Below are 18,632 nucleotides of genomic sequence, written 5' to 3' on the forward strand. Positions count from 1 at the left end.
CAGAACTCAAGACTGAGCTCATAGTTGACTGACGGCGGGTGATCGTGTTTATCTGGTGAAAAGTTTCCAACGAGATGAAGTTTAAATCAACAAAGACTTTAAATTGTTTTCTGCTTCTTCAACAAACAAAGTGTGTTCTGGGTTTTGGGTTTGGAGAGGACCGGTTCAGAACCGCGGGTCCAGCAGAGGGTGGAAACTTTTTCATCAGCTTGTTGATCATCAGGAGGAGAAGAGGAGCTAAAGCTCAGCTCATTAGTGAAACTTCAGCTGGTTCTGGTCCCGGGCGGCTCGGCTGAGTTAGCCCGGCCCATCTGCTGCAGCAAATGGCCCAACTCACCGGGGAGCAGGGGGGAGGGAGGGGTGCAGGGGGGAGGACTGAAAACAGATCAGCAGACCTCCGCATGTCCCCGCACCGAACAGCGTCCAGACCCGAAGCCTGAGGCGCGCCGAGCCGAGCCGAGCCGAACCTTTGTCCGTTTGGTGACGCGAGGACGGGACCAGCATGGACCGCAGGGAACGGGTCCAGGTTCGGCTCTGATTCGGGACGCACGGAGGTGGAATGTCCTGCGAAGAGTTCTCCAAACTTTTCCACACTCGGTTCGTGAAGTCCGGAGAGCCAGACCGGTTCTAGAGACCCGGAACCAGCAAGTCCACAGAAAGTTCTTCTTCGGACACGAAGCGAGAAAGAAGAGAATCCGGGTGAAGGTAGGACAACTTTGTGTTTTTTGGGGACTCGGTTCCGAACCGAGCCTTCTCCTGGCGCGTGCGCGCGGCGGCAGATGAGGCTTTTTGCGGCTTCTCATCTTTTGCACTTTGAACTTTTCTCACGCAGGAATTTAAAAAATGTCCGTCCTGCAGCAGAGCTCGGGTTTCTGCGGCTTCTCCTCTGCTTTTCAGCACGTTTGGTGCGTTGGTTCCGAACGGGCTCAGGTTCTGATGAGTTCTGCGTAACGCGCAGTGCGGGAGTGAGCATGTTTTGGCGCAGATGAGATGTGTCCTGATGTCTCATCCTCTGTTTGCTCAACAAACACTTCACGCCTGTCTGCGGCCCTTTAGCACCAGTATTTGCAGTTGGATCAAACATGCGCAGCTAATGAGCTCCAAACGCGCGCGGGACTCACTTTTTATCGCCCGCCGCTGACAGGCGGATAATCAGCTTTTTGCCCGGTGTCCCTGTTAGCAAAACATCTCACCAACCACTGGACGGATTTTAATGAAACTTTCAGGAACTAATCATTAGATACTCATAGAACTGACTGACGTTTGGTGCCGAGAAGAACCAAGATGGCCGAACTAAACCCAACAAACAGAAGTGGCGACAACCACTGACCTCAGAGTGGGTGTGGTAGTAGCTGAGACTAGTCCCCAACATCCCCTGTGAAAGTGAACAGATTGTTTCAGATTCATATTAAAAGTTAGAGCTTAAATATCTGGAGCCAACTCTATCTGTTAGCAAAATATCTCATGAAGCGCTGGATGGATTTTAGTGAAAGTTTGAGAAATTAACCTCCACAACTGATGAATTCTTGAGGTGAGCAGATTAAAGATGGCTGTCACAGCTTTAGCAAGCGCACAAAAAAGCAGCCAATATATTGAGCTGAAATGTGTGGTAGTAGCTGAGAGTCATTAACAGCAGGTCTTCTGTTGCATTTTATTTATGCACACACCACTCAACAGAAGACGATGGTTTAAAACCCTGGAACGAAGGGCGGCAGGTGATAAGCATTCCTTCAAGACTTGCTCGACCTTCATTTTAACGTGTAAAACAAGAAAACAAACTTTATTTTTATATAAAACGTATCTTTTTGGGCAGCTGGTTAAGATTTTTGAGACGTTTGAGGAAAAAAACAAAGTAAAGAGAAAGGGCCTGAAAGTGTAGGAGTGTGTGTGTGTGTGTGTGTGTTTTCCGCTCCACATGATGACGAGCTCAGTCGGGCCGAGGCTGATTTGCATGAGAAGAAGAAGAAGAAGAAAAAGTTTTAGTGCGTTTGCTCTTTGTGAGGGATGAAGAGTTCCAACAGTTCAGGCCTTCGGAGGAAGAAAGGACTGAAGAATGGATGAGCCTATTCAGCTCAGGGGCTACACACACACACACACACACACACACCCTATAGTGGCCATGTCACTTTCATCTCCTGCAGCCCCCCCCCCCCCCCCTTTCTGCTGTAGCCCCCATTTTCACACATGGCCTCTGCCGCTCAGGCCCCCGCCTTATTGATCTGCTGCTGCTTTTCTCTGCCTCCTTTCTGGAAATGTGTAGAAAATGGACTGAAGCAGATCCTGGAAGCTGGAGGCAGGACTGATGTGTGTGTGTGTGTGTGTGTGGGGGGGGGGGGTCTTTTTTTAAAGCAAATACCGATGAAGTCTAGCGTACAGGGGCAGAAAGGAGGGTTGGAGGAGATGGTGAATGACTCTGAGGAGAGGGAGGAGCACCTCCTCCTCCTCCTCACCCGCTCCTGCTGAGTAAACCCTGGAATAAAGCGGGGAATGCCTTCGAACCCGAGCTCGTCCCGCTCCTTTAGCTGATCCGAGACCCCTGCAGGGTTCAGATGTTCGGCTGTTTTATCACACCAGATTCTGGGTGAACTCACAGGAAGTCGAGTCAGAGTGGAGCTTCGGCTGTTTGCTGTATCACCCACCACCACCAGCAATCGAGTAATTCCTGCACGCTGCGTCAGCTGATTTCCTGTCGCTGCTTTTGTATGTTTTTCTGCCTTTTTTTTAGTTGTTCACAAATCAAAACATTTGGCTCATTCAGCAGCCGGACTTTTAGTTCGTCTAACGTTTAAACTTTTCAAAACATTTAACTTTATTTGTAAATGTTTTCTCTTTCAAAATACACTGAGATGTTTAACTTTAATCTTCAGCTGTTGTCTTCTGCTACTTTTACCATGTACCTACTGTTTAGCTTTAAATACTTTTGGCTAACATTTAGCTCCTTTTAAATGAATCCTGCTTATGTCAGCTTTTAGCTGATGGTCAATGTTACCTGAGTTTCAGCCTCTTCAGAAAGTTTTGGCTGTTGTTCAGCGCTCAGCGTAATGGATAACAGCCGAAGGTTCTGTTGTTTTGAAACATTTTCACTCACAAGGATGAATTAATGAGGCTCTGCTGGTCATTTGGGGGGGGGGGGGGGGGTTGTAAAAGGCAGGACAAGTTAAGAGAAGCGACCCGGATCTTTCACCATCGGCCTGCTCTTCAGACGAGGAGAGGAGTGGAGCTGGAGGTGCTAACATTCATCTGTAGAGCTCTTCACTGGAGAACATTTCCTTTGCTCTTAGCTGGGGAGTGGGTTGCGGGGGGGGCAGGACAATCCCTGCTTGTTTTAACACTTGTTGTTTCTCTCTCCTCCTGAAGTGTGGGAGGTTAAAGAGTTTCCTGTGAGGAGGCCGCTCAGAGTTCTGGGCCTGCGAGGCGGCGGGCGACGTGCACACCAAGTTCCCCGAGTGTCCTTGAACGCGTCACGACGAGCATTCATCGACTGTTTGGAGAAAAGTGCGTCACTAACGAGCACGTTGCGGCTCATCCGTCACTCCTCAACAAGCGCCGCGGTGGGAACGGGTCGCGTCAGGGAACGCCGTGCTCTAAAGTCAGAGTGGTCCAACAGGGAGGAGCGTTTTGTCCTCCGTTGACTCACGGCGTGTCGTCGTTAACAGATCTGCTCGCCACACACTCCTCAACCGACTCATCGGAAACCCGGTTTCCCAAAAGCTTTTCAACATCATCATTGTCCTTCCAGTCACAAAGGAACAATGGTGGTCGGAGCTGCGGGGTCTTGAGGGGGAACTCTGCCCAGGTCACGGGGGTCAGCTCATCTGAAGGAGGGGGATGGGGGAGCAGGTTTCATTATCTCAACTCCAGATCAACTCTGGGAACAATGGGAAGAGACCGGCCGTATTCTTTACTTCTCACTCCACAGAACTTTCAGCCTCGTGTTGCGTTTGTGACGTCAGTTCAAAGTTCAGGCTGACAGGAAGACGCTCGATGCTAAATGTTTTTATTTTCCCGTTAAAGCACCAAATAAATAGACTTTGATTAAAAAGACAGTGACGTGTTTTACAGCTCTAGAACATCTGCTGTTAGAGAGGAGGAGGAAGGAAGACGCTCATAAAATGCAACAAACCGCTTCAAAACACCGGCAGACAAAGGCCCTGTACACACGTAGCCGGATATCAGGAAAACCGAATAGTTTATCATGCGGTGTGGCCTTTCATCCACACGTGAACTCCGGTTGATGTAACTATAAACGAATAATAACAAAAACTCCGACCAAAGTGGAGATTTGAGAAATCTCCTCTTTCGGGTTTGCGTGTGGACTTTCGGAACCGGAGATATGCGCATTATGTCTGCGACAGATGGTGCAGCGCGGCGCTGACGTCACATGTGCGACAATTGTTTTTGTTTGCCCATTCATTCGGAGGGAAAATGACTGCGTTTAGGGAAGTACTAATTGTAACGCTGGTTCAGGCAATTTTTGCTTGCTTGTTTTTACAAGCACAACTGCTCCAACAGATGGAATTACAAAGGAGAAAAAGCGTTTGGCGTTCAGCTCTTTTACAGCAACTATCCCTACCGATACGGAGGCACAATACCGCCATTCAGCGTCGCCGTCGCCGGTTTTGGATCAGACCTGGACGCACTGCTGGCTGGTGGGAAAACTTTGAGAAGGAAATTGTTCTCCCACAGGAATGGCGTGAGAACTTCAGAATGTCACGGTCGTCATTACTGTCGCTCTCGGAGTTACTCCTTCCTTACATTCAAGGGAAGAGTACTGTAATGCGATCTCCAGTCTGTGTGGTCAAAAAAGTTGCATGCACGCTATATTATTTGGCTGACGAGGGAAGACTGCGTAAAACGGCCAATGCATTTGGCTTATCAAGACAAGTAGTCTCAAACATAATTAGAGAGGTGTGTAAGGCTATAACTGTGTACTTGGGACCATCTTACATAAAAATGCCAACAACAGAGACTGCTGTGCGTGCACTTGTTGAGGGATTTGAGCAGGCTTATGGTCTCCCTCAGTGCCTTGGAGCTGTGGATGGGACTCATGTGGAGATAAAGCAGCCATCAGCTAATTCTACAGAGTACCTAAATAGGAAGGGGAGGTTTTCTCTTAACATACAAGCCACCTGTGATTACAAGTACAGCTTTATTGATGTAGTTGTGAAATGGCCAGGGAGTGTGCATGATGCCAGAGTTTTTGCTAACTCCACAATAAACACAAATCTGAAAAACATGAAGATTCCCCCCTGTCCAAGACAAATTGTGGAGAACGAAGACGCTATACCCATTTACATACTGGGTGACCCTGCATACCCACTTCTACCTTACCTGATGAAAGAATATGCTAACGGAGGAAGCAATGTTCAGGAGCAGTACTTTGGACTTTCGTTGTGCCGAGCTAGAATGGTGATTGAATGTGCATTTGGAAGACTAAAAGCCCGATTTGGAGCCCTGAGGAGAGCCATGGACATCAATATGAATGATCTTCCATTTGTTATATATGCATGTTTTGTGTTGCACAATTTTTGTGAGGCATCAAAAGACACTGTGGATGAAAACAGAATAACTGAAGCTATTCAACATGACAGGAACAATCAACCGGACACACAGCCAGTGGTCAGAGGAGACAGCTTGGCAGCAGAAGGAAAGCGGGTCAGGAGAGTCCTCACTCAGTGTCTGGATCCATAAACACAAAAACCTGTGAACTATTTAGCAGACTGCGTTGTTTTTTCATAAAAAAACGTTATAGTTAGCACCATGTATGTTAGAGAATTTTTAAATTGTTTTGTGCAATGTTATTGCATTTCATTCTATTAATGCATGAAAAGCTACCACCCAGGATTTAGATACATTATATAATAGTTTGTAGCTCATTAGACAGACTTTTAAGTTAAATGATTTTACTTTTCTCTCTTAAAATTGGACCTGTAGTGTATTAAATAGTGCTGCCAATACTTTCTGATGAACATGACTGTATTTGTAACTGATAAATGTCATATTCACAAAAATTCACATAAAGAAACTTGCTTTTAAAATGTTTGTCAATTTATTCAAACGAACACACTTAACATGTTCTTATTTTGTGTTTCATTTATGAACAGATCAGATTATAACAGATCTACAACAGATAAAGCTTTTTAAACATGGGAGAAAAGCAGCACAGTTACTGTACACTTTTAAATCAGTGATGCCCAAGTCCATAACTTGGGAGCTACCACAGGTACATTTCAGCTGCATTTTCTTCAACAAACCAGTATGAAATAGCTGATTTCAATCATCAGTATGTATTTGATAGTGGTGTTTTGGAGAAATAAATACATCTAAGTAGCAGTAGCTCCCAAGGACTGGACTAGATCACCACTCTTATAAAGATTCACGTAACAAAAATGTAAATAGTTAAAGTATTGTGCAATTGCTACATTTTAAGCTTTTCACAGTATGTATAAAAAGATAGCAAACAGAAAAAAAAAACACTGTCAGAGTAAATAACACTGTGATTAACAACCTGACATGTGTGCAACCTTGTGCAAAAGTGGAACTTGTATATACTTAACTGTACCAGACTTGTTTCGATGTATAAAACAGTACTCTACTGGTCACTAAAAAGGGCCTGACTGAATGAAAATTGGTCAGTGGCTTCAGCAGGTGTGTGGAACACAGCTTCAGTGTTCATAGTGTTTCCTGGTCTTGTGTTTTGACGTGTTCTGTCAGAAGTGGAGTTGTTTGGGTATGGGTAATTTGCTGAGTTTTGGTGGACAGAATGGTGGGCCATTGTGTGCGAATACATCGGACCTCTTGGCTCATATGGCATGTAGTGTGGTGGTTGTGCAGGTGCATGAATGACCTGTTTCAGAAGAGAAAACCCATCAACAATCGATGTGGTAAGTCTTTCCAGTGTATTGGACATTTTTGAATAGTTTTCGGATGCTTTTTGTTCTGATGTCTCAATGATTTCCACCAGTCTCTTTTTCACACGCTGGTCTTCCTCAAGAGCATTCAGCCACTGGGTCTCAGCAGGCAGCTTTCTCCTCAGACGGTCGTGTCTGTGTCCTTTTAGTTTTGCCTTCAAAAGAGAAATGAAAATCATCACAATTAAACATAAAAAAGTAAACCTGGATCATGTTGATGTTGTACTTTTCACATCACTTCTACATAACAATATGTAATAACAGCGTATCCAATGTTTGCTATATGTCTTAAAGTGTATTTTGTACCCACCACCCCATCAAACTAATGAATATGTAGGCCTAACATAATATGAGATGAGTAAGAGCATGATGGTGTCATTTCTTTTTTGCAATAATAATAAAAATAAATCAGCAACCCGTACACAGTAAAATATAAAAAACATCACATTCCAGCCTCCACTACACACCTCAACTCTTGCATAATTTTTAACACACATATTGCCTTAACTGTATTTTTAATAGCAACACAATTCAACAAACCTGTTCCGTGAATTATAGTACATCCAACAGATGAACATTTACAGCAAAAGTACTTTTATTTATGAGGAATGGACAGAAAAATATACGTACATCAAGCAGGTCTCTCCTCTCCTTTGAAGTAGGACCCACACTGCTTTCATTATCAGACCCTGTGTCTGCTACATCCATGGTAGTGGAGGAAGAAGATGTGGATGGTGAGGGTAGGGTCCGAGAATGATCCAGGTCAGCTGTTTCACTACCGGAGGATATGGTAGTACTAGCTGGAGAGCCACCCCAGATTTGTTCGCACAGTTCGAAGTACAGAAGAACCACTCGACCGTGTCCACTCCTGCGTCCTGTATCAACAGCATGGCGATATTTACCTCGGACTGCTTTCATTTTTGTTGTTAAATTCCCGCGCGTGATGTCGGCATGTGAATGGGGAAACTCGTCGGAGGACTCCGTTGGGTAATGCTCTAAAAAAAGCGCTAAAATATCAACATACTTGTTCTGACAGGATTCCCAGTCGACATTTTCCTGAGTTTTATTAACTTTGTACTCCAACACGGTATTTAATAGTAGTTCAACCTCGCGGTCTGTCCACACAAACGAACCTCCAGGCGCCATGATTCAATACTAACAGGAAGTTGTGGTTGCTTTGAAGGGTTGTGATTGGCTGATATACGTTTCACCTTTGCACTACACTGCCTCCTATGGGTTGGGCATATTCTTTACAACGCTCTGTGGTGAACATCACCGGGTTCATGTAGACGATCATTTTCTCTATCCGAACATGTATGTACGGCGATATTTTTTTGCGCGGATATTCGTTTTTTCAAACACCAGGCTACGTGTGTACAGGGCCAAAGTTTGAATGACGTCAGGAATTTTCGTGCGCTTCAGGTTTGACTATTCTTACGGTGGCCTGTGCACGTGTGAAACATGCACGGTACAAAGAACACATTTAGAGTTCACAGCTTCCGTGTTTGCATTTTCAAAAATGTCCGACTGGACTCTTTATAAAATCTGAACAAACCAAACTTTTAATGTCTGCTGCAAAATAAGTCCGAATGCCTGAACAAACGTTTAGTCGCCAAGGTGCATTCTGGGTAATGAAATGGGTCAGGATGGGTGGAATGAGGCCTCACGAGATGCCTCAGTATTTCCTGTTTAGTAGGAAATTGTCTGAACTTTGGTGAAGTTATTATCACTTTTTAAATGTTCGTGTGGCAGCGATTCAAACATGTCCGGCACTAGGACCATGTGGCACCTCACTCCAACCACCTGTAGCCTCTGCAGCTACGTGCTGAGAGGAAGAGTCTCTGTTATAGAACAGCCTTAACGCTGAATTCTCACAGGGACTTATTGACTTTTGGAAACTACCTCTTGTTATAAAAAGGTTTAAAAGTAAAACACAAAAGTATTTTCATATAAAAAAAAATTCTGATGATTCATTGAGAAAAGTTGATTTTGTATTTCTTTATGAATGTCATGACAGAAGTAATCTGAAAAACATTTACAAAATATTGATTCTTGATCAGTTTTGTCAATTTTGGGTCCTTGTAAAATGAGTTGGATCCCATGAGGTCAAAGGTCGCACAGCTTTAATAAGAAAGTAGAGGGTCGTGTTCCATCAGAGAACTGAGGAGACTCAAGAGACATCCATTCTCGTGGATCCAGGATCCTGTCTCCTCCAGTTACACACAGGACCATAACGACGTTTAAAATAAAATAAGAATTTCTTGAAGGAATGTGAATCTCCCGCCACCAGACCAGGCAGAGAGTTGATCTGTTGGTGCTCAGTCTGTTGGATAAAGACTGCTTGTGTCCGTACTTGTAAATTAAAACATGTTTTTATTTTTTATACCTTTATTTTTCATTTAAACCTAACAGACTCACCAATAGGAAGTTAAAAAAAAAAGTTTTTTTATTTTATTAACTGTGTATGTTGGCCTTCTAAACTCTACAACCTTAAATCCAGAAGTTTTAATGGTTCAGAAAATGCAACAAATGTGTTCATTCTTTAAATTTTACTGCAACTTTTTCTTCACCGCAGGCAGGGTGAACTCAAAATAGTTCATTTTGGGTCTAATTTTATAATTAAGACCCAACCAGGGTTGTTCAACAGGTGGTCCGGGTGCCAAATCAGGCCCACGGGTGAACTCAGTTTGGACCACCAATGGGCTCATTTTAAATAAAACGTTTAAACTGTAAAACAAACTTATTTAGTCACAATAACTGCTGGATGTCCAGCCCTTGAGCTCTTGGCTTTCAGTAACTGTGGTCCCCTGAGCATTAGTTGAATAGCCTACCAGGGCTATTCAACTAATGCTCAGGGGGCCACATACTGAAAGCCAAGAGCTCAGGGGTCAGATATCCAACAGTTAATGTCATTATTTAAACGTGTTTTACATTTTAAAATATTGTTTTATTTAAAAATGAACCCACTGGTGGTCCAAACAGAGTTCACCCGTGGGCCTGATTTGGCCCCCGGACCACCTGTTGAACAACCCTGCCCTAGGCTCTTTACAGATGAGAAGTCTGCAGGTTTTCATGCCAAAATGACAGTTTTGGTCAAATTTTGAGAAAAAACAAACGTTAGATCAGTACGTTCTCTGAGAATGTTTTGAGGATGACTCTCAGCTACCACCACACCAGAGAGGTGAACGTTCTGATTCCAGCTGCGGCTCTGATCCGACCCAATGTGGGGTGTTACTGGGCGAGCTCTGATTTATTCGGGACCCTCCCTCAGCTACAAATTGAGCGGAGCCTGAAGGGCAGGGCCGCTTCCTGACGGTTCCATATGACGGCAGATATTAGATTCCACGTGGTTCTGATCCGCTGCCAGGCCGCAGTCTCCTCTCAGACTCCAGCCTGAGAGCGTTTGGAGCTGAGCAGGGATCTTCACACATATGGTTGTCTTTAGCAAGTCGCTCTGAAACGCTCCACTCCTCCCTTTCTGTCGCGGCCCTCGTCTCCTCTCGCCTCCAAACCAAAACCAGCTTTCCTCGGCTTCTAGAGTCCGACGGTTCGAGAGCGGGGAGGTCAGGAGTTGTTTCTCTGTTCCCGCGGGGGTGTCAGCAGGTGGTCTTTGAGGTTTCGATAAGGAGAAAAAACCTGGGAGTTTTTCCACACTGACACAGAACATGAAGGAATGCAGAAACAATAAAATGATTAACGTCTAATCAGATCCTCGTGATCTGACCGACTTCAAAATTTGACTTTTTAAACTTTGAGGAACGCGTTCAGTTCTCATCCAATTAGAGCTGAGCTGATGATGCATTTTTTATTTTAGTTGTTCTAAGCAACTAAATTTCGCCCTACCTTGGGCCCATGAGCAAGGCCCTTAACCCCCCATCTGCTCCCTAAACAGGTCTCTCTTGAAAATGAGTTCTCGTGGCTTAATGAGACTACCTGTATAAATAAAGGATAAATGGAAAAAAAAAAAACCTCATAATTCGCTGTAAAGATCAAAATGAACAATTTAGATCATTTTACTTTTAACAGCACAAGTTAAAGATTTGTAAATTAAAATTGTAAATGAAGGTTTAAAGAGTCTCCTTAAGCACAACGAATAAAAAAAAAAAATTTAAGTTTTTATTTTGACTATTTACCATATTTTTCGGACCATAAGGTGCACTTAAAATCCTTAATTTTTTCTCAAAAATCAACAGTGTGCCTTATAATCAGGTGCGTCTTATGTATTAATTCTGGTTGTGCTTATTTACCTCAAACTGATTTCATGTGGTTATTATGACCGAGTTGAATAAAGTTTAACTTATCTGACTGTTTTGTTTCGCTTAATGCGCCTTATAATCCGGTACGCCTTATAATCCAGTCCCTCGCTACTTCGCGGTTCGTTTATGGCGGCCTCGCTCTATCGCGGTTTTTCAAAATAAGAGTTTAACATGCCGCACAATTGGCTGACTGATGGATGAGCCGCACGATCGGCATGGAATTTTTTATTAAAAATAAGTTATTTTAAAATATTTAGCACCTCCTGCGTCTTTGTGCAGCCCACACTGCAGGATAAACTTCCTGCTGCAGCTGATCAGCTGTTCTGTGTGCAGAGCTGAGAAGTGGGCGTGGCCATAAGCACTTGCAGGTGGCAAAGAGCAGCGGAGGCAGGGAGCTGAAGTCGTGACATTCTGTGTCTTTTAGAGCGTTTAGAGTTTAGAAACATTCTTTAGAATATTGCAAGAGTGTATATACTGTGTGTGTGTGTGTATATATCTATCTCTCTCTCTCTCTCGATATATATATATATATATATACACACGTCTTGCTACAACAAGACGACTGACAGTTCAGCAAAAAGGCGAGCCTCTGACCTTCAGCCTGTTTCAGACAGGTGTTAGCTCACCTGAGGATGATTGAAGTAAAGGAGCAGAGAGGGACCAGGTTTTTGGAAGTCCTGGGCCTGGTTTTGTGGCACAATTTAACTACAAACAGATTTTTATCAGTGTGGATATTCAAATGATTTCCGGCAGAGGAGAGAAATGTTCTGTTGGTTTTTCAGACTGGTTGGTTTGTTGTTTTGGGACTTTTGCTTCCTGTGTGTTTAAACACTGCCATTTTTCTGTATCATTTTCTTTGTAGTAGTCAGTATCTTACCTGCAGTTTTCTGTCTGTAGAATCAGGGAAAATCATTTTATTTACTTATATTCCCTTGTTTCTTATATCATTGATATGTTTGTGCTTATTATCCTGCTTAGAATTCTTAGTTTCTTGTTAAGTGGATTTTTCAAGTATTTCTGCCGTCACTGGTGCCAGTATTTTCCAGTTTTGTTCTTCTTTTCATGGCCTTTGTGTTCTCTCTCCTCACCTGTGTTTAATCTGTAATCCCTCAGCTGCTTTCACTCAGCAATCCCTTCCCGTGTTAATCAGGCTTGGTCCCTCTCTTGTTCGTGCCAGCAGGTTTGATAAAACGTAGAGAAAACAGAAACATTTGTTGCTTTGAAGGAATTCATTTTATTCCGTTCAGCCAACATAAATGGAGACCTCACCTGGTGGTGTGCTGTGTCAGCTGCCGTGGACCCCAGCCCCACACAGACACATGCACTGACCCCCTCCTGTCCACGGGGCCTCAGCTCCGAGCAGGAAGTGGCAGCAGCTGGTTGGAGGTCCAGCTCTGCAGAACCACAGACGCTCCGTCAGCGATCAGGAGAACTTCTGCACCGCAGGGAAACCTGAGTCGTCTTTGATTGTTCGCACGATCACAAGCCAACGGGTGAAGATCAGACCCAAACACAGGAATGCACGTGCACCGAGCGATGTGCACGTTGTGCTTAAGTAGCTGCCGAGGTCGCCGACAGCTGAAGGCGTCCAACAATGAATGACCTGAGACAAATGGTCCAGAGAGGAAGACACCTCGGCTCTGCAGAGAGAAATGTGGCCCCGAGGACAGCTGATACACACACACACACACACACCATCACACACACACACACACACACACACACACACACACACACACACACCTGTCTCAGTTAATTCAGCTGTCATACTAATTCTTCAAAACAAACGATTATATTTAGTCTAACAATCTGTTTTGTAGTAGTCAGTATCTTACCTGCAGTTTTCTGTTTGTAGAATTAGGGGAAATGATTTCATTTACTTATTTTCCCTTGTTTCTTATATTATTGATATGTTTGTGACAAATTTGGAAACTTAAGTTCCTAAATATTGCAAAAACAATCATCTGATTGGATGATCTTTGGTCTTCTTGTTGTTATTGGGACAGTTCAAGTTTGATCAAATGGTTACTAAACCTGCAGATTCCAACTCTTGAGCCTCTACGACAGACCCATGTGGACTCCTCCCTGCTGGGGATGAAGCGCCAGAGTTAAAAAAATAAAATGAAAACCTCCACATCTGTTCCGTGTTGGTCCAGGGAGCCGGCGAGCTCAACCACAGGATATTACCATTTACTGACAGGAAGGGTTAAGTTCAGAGGGAGGACTCGTCCACATGCTTCGTCTCTGCTGCTTAACGTGCTTCTTTCATGACATCACTTGTTCGTTTCTCATTAATCTGAGTCATCTGTGATTCACTGCGAAGCTCTCCAGACTGACACATCTGAGCGATCTTATGAAGAACACGAATCTTTAGAGGCGTTAATGTTTCAGCATTAAAGTCTTTTTACTATTGTTTTGTTTCATCGCAGGTTTTGATTTTAATCTCCTTCTTCTTCTGCGTTGGAAAAACAAAAACTGCATGGACTCGTGCAGCTTTGATCGGGGATAGTGTGCTTTGGCTGTTGGCAGCGATACGTCATACAATGCATTACAATAATCTGTGATAAATGTCCCCAAAGACAACAGTGTGATTTACTACAGGAAGTAAAGTCCAGTTCTGCTCCATCCAGAGTTCAAACAGGTCACAGAAAGTTGTACTTTCCATGACTGTTTGCACAAATTTTAAACTTTTTATACAACCAAGTATTTTATTTATTTATTTTTTAATGATTTTACCACATGTTCAACTTTTGAGTTTAGCGTATTTACCGCTGTACATGTTGCGTCAGTTCAAATATGCCTAATCAAGTGGAAAAAAATATGTCGCTTCGCCGTATAAGTCGCATCTATTATGCGTCACCGCTGACAACCCGGATACGTTGTGCCAAAAATCGATTGGCTGCCAAATGACGGCTGCGAGAGCGTGCACGGGAGGACTTTAACAAGAATTGAACAAGATTAAACACTTAAAAACATTATTTGTTTGCTCGAAATTATAGTAAAGGTGTGTCTCAGTCTAACTTTTCCTTAATAAATGCACTTTGACGGTCGGAGCAGCTGCATTTCTCATGGGCGGCGCAGCGAAATGCAGCTGATTTAATGTTTGTTCCAGGAGTTCTGGAATGAGGCGAAAGTGGCTTGGTATGGCAAGTCAAGTGTCTCATTAATAGCCACTTTTACCTATTATTGAGACACTTGGCTTGCCATATTAGTCGAGGGCCCTCTAGCTGCTGCAAATGGTAGTGTTCAATATTTTCCATGTCCTAATGAATGAAATCGTCAGATCTAAGCCAAAAATTGGGTTACAAATATGAGAAAATACATAAATATGTTGCTTTGGTGTATAAGTCGCAGGGCATGCAAATTATGTAAAAAAAAATTGACTTGTACGCCAAAAAATACGGTAAACATTCACAGTCCGTACACTTCTACAGTTTAATCGTCAAATCTCAAGTATTGTTTTCTCCTTTCATGCAGTGTCAGAGGTCAGAGGTCACACCCACACTGTCATTGACTTCCATTTTGTCTCAGCTTTTCTACTAAAGCGGGGCTATTCAAATGGTGGCCGGGGGGCCAAATCAAGCCCACGCGCGGTCTCCGTTCAGTCCACCAGTGGATTCATTTTTAAATAAAACTAGATTTTAACCCCTAAAACAAATATTTAATGGCAGTAACTGCTGGATGTTCGGCCCCTGAGTCTTGACTTTCAGTAACTGTGGCCCCCCCTGAGCAGTTTAGTTGACCAGCCCTGCCCTAAAGGCTCCTCTGAACTTGTCCCATCGCCATAAAACACCGTAGAAACATAAAAGTACCACGTGTGACGCCCACAGTTCATGAAACTTTTCTAACGTATTACAGTTTTTACTCTGTGACCGTTCGACGCTTATTTTCTACTCTGCCGGTCTCGTTAGGTGTGCTGTCAGGGAGTGACAAACACAGGTGTGTTGTTACCATGGCGACCCTAACGAGCCACTGGCAGCAGCTTTTCCATCGTGATTCTCTTTACTCTTCTTCTATGGTTTATTCTTCAAGTCGGCGGCCATTTTGACAACTTTTAAAGTTTCTTCAGATTTATTTTTAATTTTTATTTGAACGTTTGTTTATAAGTTGGACACCAAATCTGGATTTTGATACCAGAGTCCCGCTTCTTATACGTCCTTCTGAGAGTAGCTTCATGTCCAGAGATCTGGATCTGTTTCTTGATCCAGCACAGATCAGATGGTTCTTCAGGTTCTCCTGGGTCCGAGTGGAGGTTCTGATCATGATGACAAGACTTTTTTTGTGCGGTTCCACCTGGAGGTTCAAAGGTCACCTGCTGCTGACACCAGTTTCCAGCCTTGGCCCAGAAAAGGAATTGTTGCGACCAACAGGTGGGCGGGTGTCAAACCCAGGACAGGTGGTTCTGATGGGTTCCACACGGGCTTCTTCTTGGTTTTACCGTCAAAATATCTGGACGCACCAAGCTCCTGTTGTAAGTCAAATGAAAACAGGTTTGCTCCTCACACTGGGCCGTCAGAACCGCCCCGACAGAACTTTTCTGTCCCGTAAGTGCCCGGTAATTATTCTTCTGCTGTCAGCTGGAACGAGTTTTCCAACCACGTTCCTAAAACTTTCACCCCCTGGTTGACCACATCTGTGGCCGCGTTCCTGCTGACTTTCACGAATAAAACATTTTTATGCGTGCGATCTCGTGAAGCAGGTTGAATAAGACGTGCAGCGAGATGTTGAGGCATGAAAATATAAAATAAAATGGGTGAATCCTGCAGGAATTCACTCCTCGTCACTTAAATCTCCTTCGGTTTCACTCCTAGACTCTGTTTTCTTTAACGGGCCTCGTGTTCAGATTGAGTTGAATTTCAGGGATTATTTTCAGTGAATGGGTGACACCTGAGCGGATTTATGGTTAAACCTCAAGTTGTACACCCAGCTGGATTTAAGTAGTTTTTAAAAATCCTCTGTCGGGACTTTGATGTGAGACAAGCTTGAAGTTCTTCGTGCAGAACCGTCCAAACCCAAGCAGGAATGTTTTTGTTGACAGACGAGACAATGAAATGGACGTCGGGCTGCAGAGACCTTTACAAGAGGACAAGTCGAGACTGAGACGGGGCACATTCTCTGCGGGTGAATCACTCCTGTGTGGGTCTGAATCTGGGGGCTGAGAGGTCAGGAAGTGGATGAGATGAGAGGCGCCATCCGTTAGGATGATCCAGAGGTGGTAACATCTCCACATCCGACACGGGCCGATGAGAGTTCTGCAGCGAAACGCTCTTCCATACCAGAGATGGGTTTGGTTTAGTCACATGTGTCTGCTTTTAGTTACTTCAACCAGCAAAAGTTTAGAAACAAGAAAAATGAAGATCCTGCCTGAAACCAACTTTTCTAAAGCCCTACCATAGTTTCAGACCTTCTTCTGTAATACCATATTTTCCGGCGTACACGTCGCGCCGCCCTATAAGTCGCATCAGTCCAAATATGTCTAATAAAGTGGAAAAATGCATAAATACATCACTTCGTCGTATACGTTGCTTCTATGTGTTTCTGCACGGGTGGATTTTAACAAGAATTTAACAAGATTAACACATAAAAACAATTATTTGTTTGCTCTAAATTATAGTAAAGATGTGTCTCAATCTAACTTTTCCTTAATAAATGCACTTTGACGGTCAAGCTGCATTTCAAAAGTGTGCGTTGCCTCGGTGCTCTGAGGGAGGAAATCATGAAGGAGGAGCGCTGTTCATTTCTTAGAAATTTAACAAGATAAGCTCCTAAAACAATTATTTGTTTGCTCGACATTATAGTAAATGTGTGTCTCATTTGAACTTTTACTTAATAAATGCACTTTTACGGTCAAATCAGCTGCATTTCTCCAGGGCGGCACAGTGACGGTTGCTCCCGGCAGACAATGGTGGCAAGCCAATTGTGACATTAATAGCCACTTTACCTATTACATGACACAACGGCATGCCATACTGCTTGAGTGCCATCTAGTGGCTGAAAATGGTAGTGTTCAATATTTTCAGTCACGGGGCATGCAAATAATACCGCATGGCCAGTTGAAACAAGTTTGTATTGTTTCTAGGATATTGTTCAAAGGGTATGATTTTCAACAGAATAAGATTGGAAAATTGAAGGTGCATTGTGACCTTATAACACCTGACAGTGTCATTTATAAAACAAAATCTGTATCAGCCAAAATCGGAATTGGCAAGGTCAGACTTTCTAGAGATCGGTGATCAACCAGAAAACTGCAATCGGTGCACCCCTAATCTAAACAGCTGTACCACAAATCACACATCGTCATATCTCGGTATCTGAGAGTGCAAGCTTAACATCCCGAAGTGTTGAACCAAAAAGCAGAACCAAGCCTGAAACGTCCTCGCTGTGTGAGAAACATCCGTTTTATTTAGAAACAATCTTGAACTGTGAGCTGCAGGAGGGGCTGGTCCTCACACACGTCTACGTTTAGAGATTTAGCACGTTAAAAAGAGTCCACTTCCTGTTTTAAAATGATATTCTGAGCGGAAGTCGATGAGAGTTTGGGTGTTTGGTGGGATTTGAGAGAAAACCATCATCCCAACAGTCGAGAGACAAACTGGGTGGAAGAAGACAGAAATGTCTATGGTTCGATTTAAAAACTGTAGAAGTGGAAATATTGTGGACATTTTGAACTATTTAGTCAGCGCAGAAGTTGGTGAAATCCTTCAGGTTAACCTGTGACTGTATAAAAAACAGCAGCTCAGTCATGAAAAGTCTTTCTGTGACCCGTTGAAACTGAATCAGGACTATTCAAGTCCAGCTAAACTGCTCAGGGGCCACAGTTACTGAAAGCCAATAGCTCAGGGGCTGGACATCCAGCAGTTATTGCCATTAAGTTTGTTTTATGGTTTAAAACCTAGTTTTATTTAAAAATGAACCCATTGGTGGGCCGAGCTGAGCTCACCTCTGGACGTGATTTGGCCCCCGGGCCACCAGTTGAATAGCCCCTGGTCTAAATGATGGTTCAGACTTTTGTTCATTTCCTCTACGTTCTACGATTGGGCTGCATCACACTGGATCAAAAATGTTGATGGAGTTGGAAGAGAAATGGCCAAAGAGTGCATCCTTGCTTCTGCACCGAGTCCTTTAACTAAAAATAGAAATCAAAATGTAACTTTTCCTGCAGTCTGGTATAAAAACTGGGTCCAGGAGATGAGACTACTTCGACATCAGTTTATTTCAGGAGCATATTTGCTTTAACAACCTCCTCCTCTTAATTTTACGTCTTTTTTCATCCTTTCATGACATCTTGAGAGCAGCGAACACGAGAAGAAAAACAACTTAAAAGACTCCAGGAGGATTTGGTAATCTCAACCACTTGTCCAAGATAGCATCACTTCTGTGATGAAGACACAAAAATATGTGAAACAAACCCGTATTTTGACTTTTGATGGTTGTTTTGTTAACCTGCATGAATGTGACCGTCAGA

At 43.5% G+C, this 18,632-nt stretch overlaps 2 protein-coding genes across 2 annotated transcripts in view; one reads left to right on the top strand and one right to left on the bottom strand.

Moving 5' to 3' along the window:
• Nucleotides 1–359: 359 nt before the first annotated feature.
• gli2a (GLI family zinc finger 2a) overlaps nucleotides 360–18,632 on the top strand; it is a 116,554-nt gene continuing 98,281 nt past the window's right edge. The window contains exon 1 of the mRNA XM_037686823.1: nucleotides 360–705. The gene's annotated coding sequence lies outside the window, so the exon portion shown is untranslated. The remainder of the gene's footprint in view (nucleotides 706–18,632) is intronic.
• On the bottom strand, nucleotides 6,031–8,093 carry LOC119419491. The gene is made up of 2 exons (XM_037686824.1): nucleotides 7,542–8,093; nucleotides 6,031–7,066 (listed from the first exon to the last, which is right to left on the bottom strand). Exons 1-2 carry the CDS (start codon nucleotides 8,055–8,057, stop codon nucleotides 6,593–6,595), a joined length of 990 nt encoding a protein of 329 aa, XP_037542752.1. The 5' UTR covers nucleotides 8,058–8,093; the 3' UTR covers nucleotides 6,031–6,592.

The sequence above is a fragment of the Nematolebias whitei genome, chromosome 13 (assembly GCF_014905685.2).
Source record: "Nematolebias whitei isolate Nwh7 chromosome 13, NemWhi1, whole genome shotgun sequence".
Taxonomy (NCBI): domain Eukaryota; kingdom Metazoa; phylum Chordata; class Actinopteri; order Cyprinodontiformes; family Rivulidae; genus Nematolebias; species Nematolebias whitei.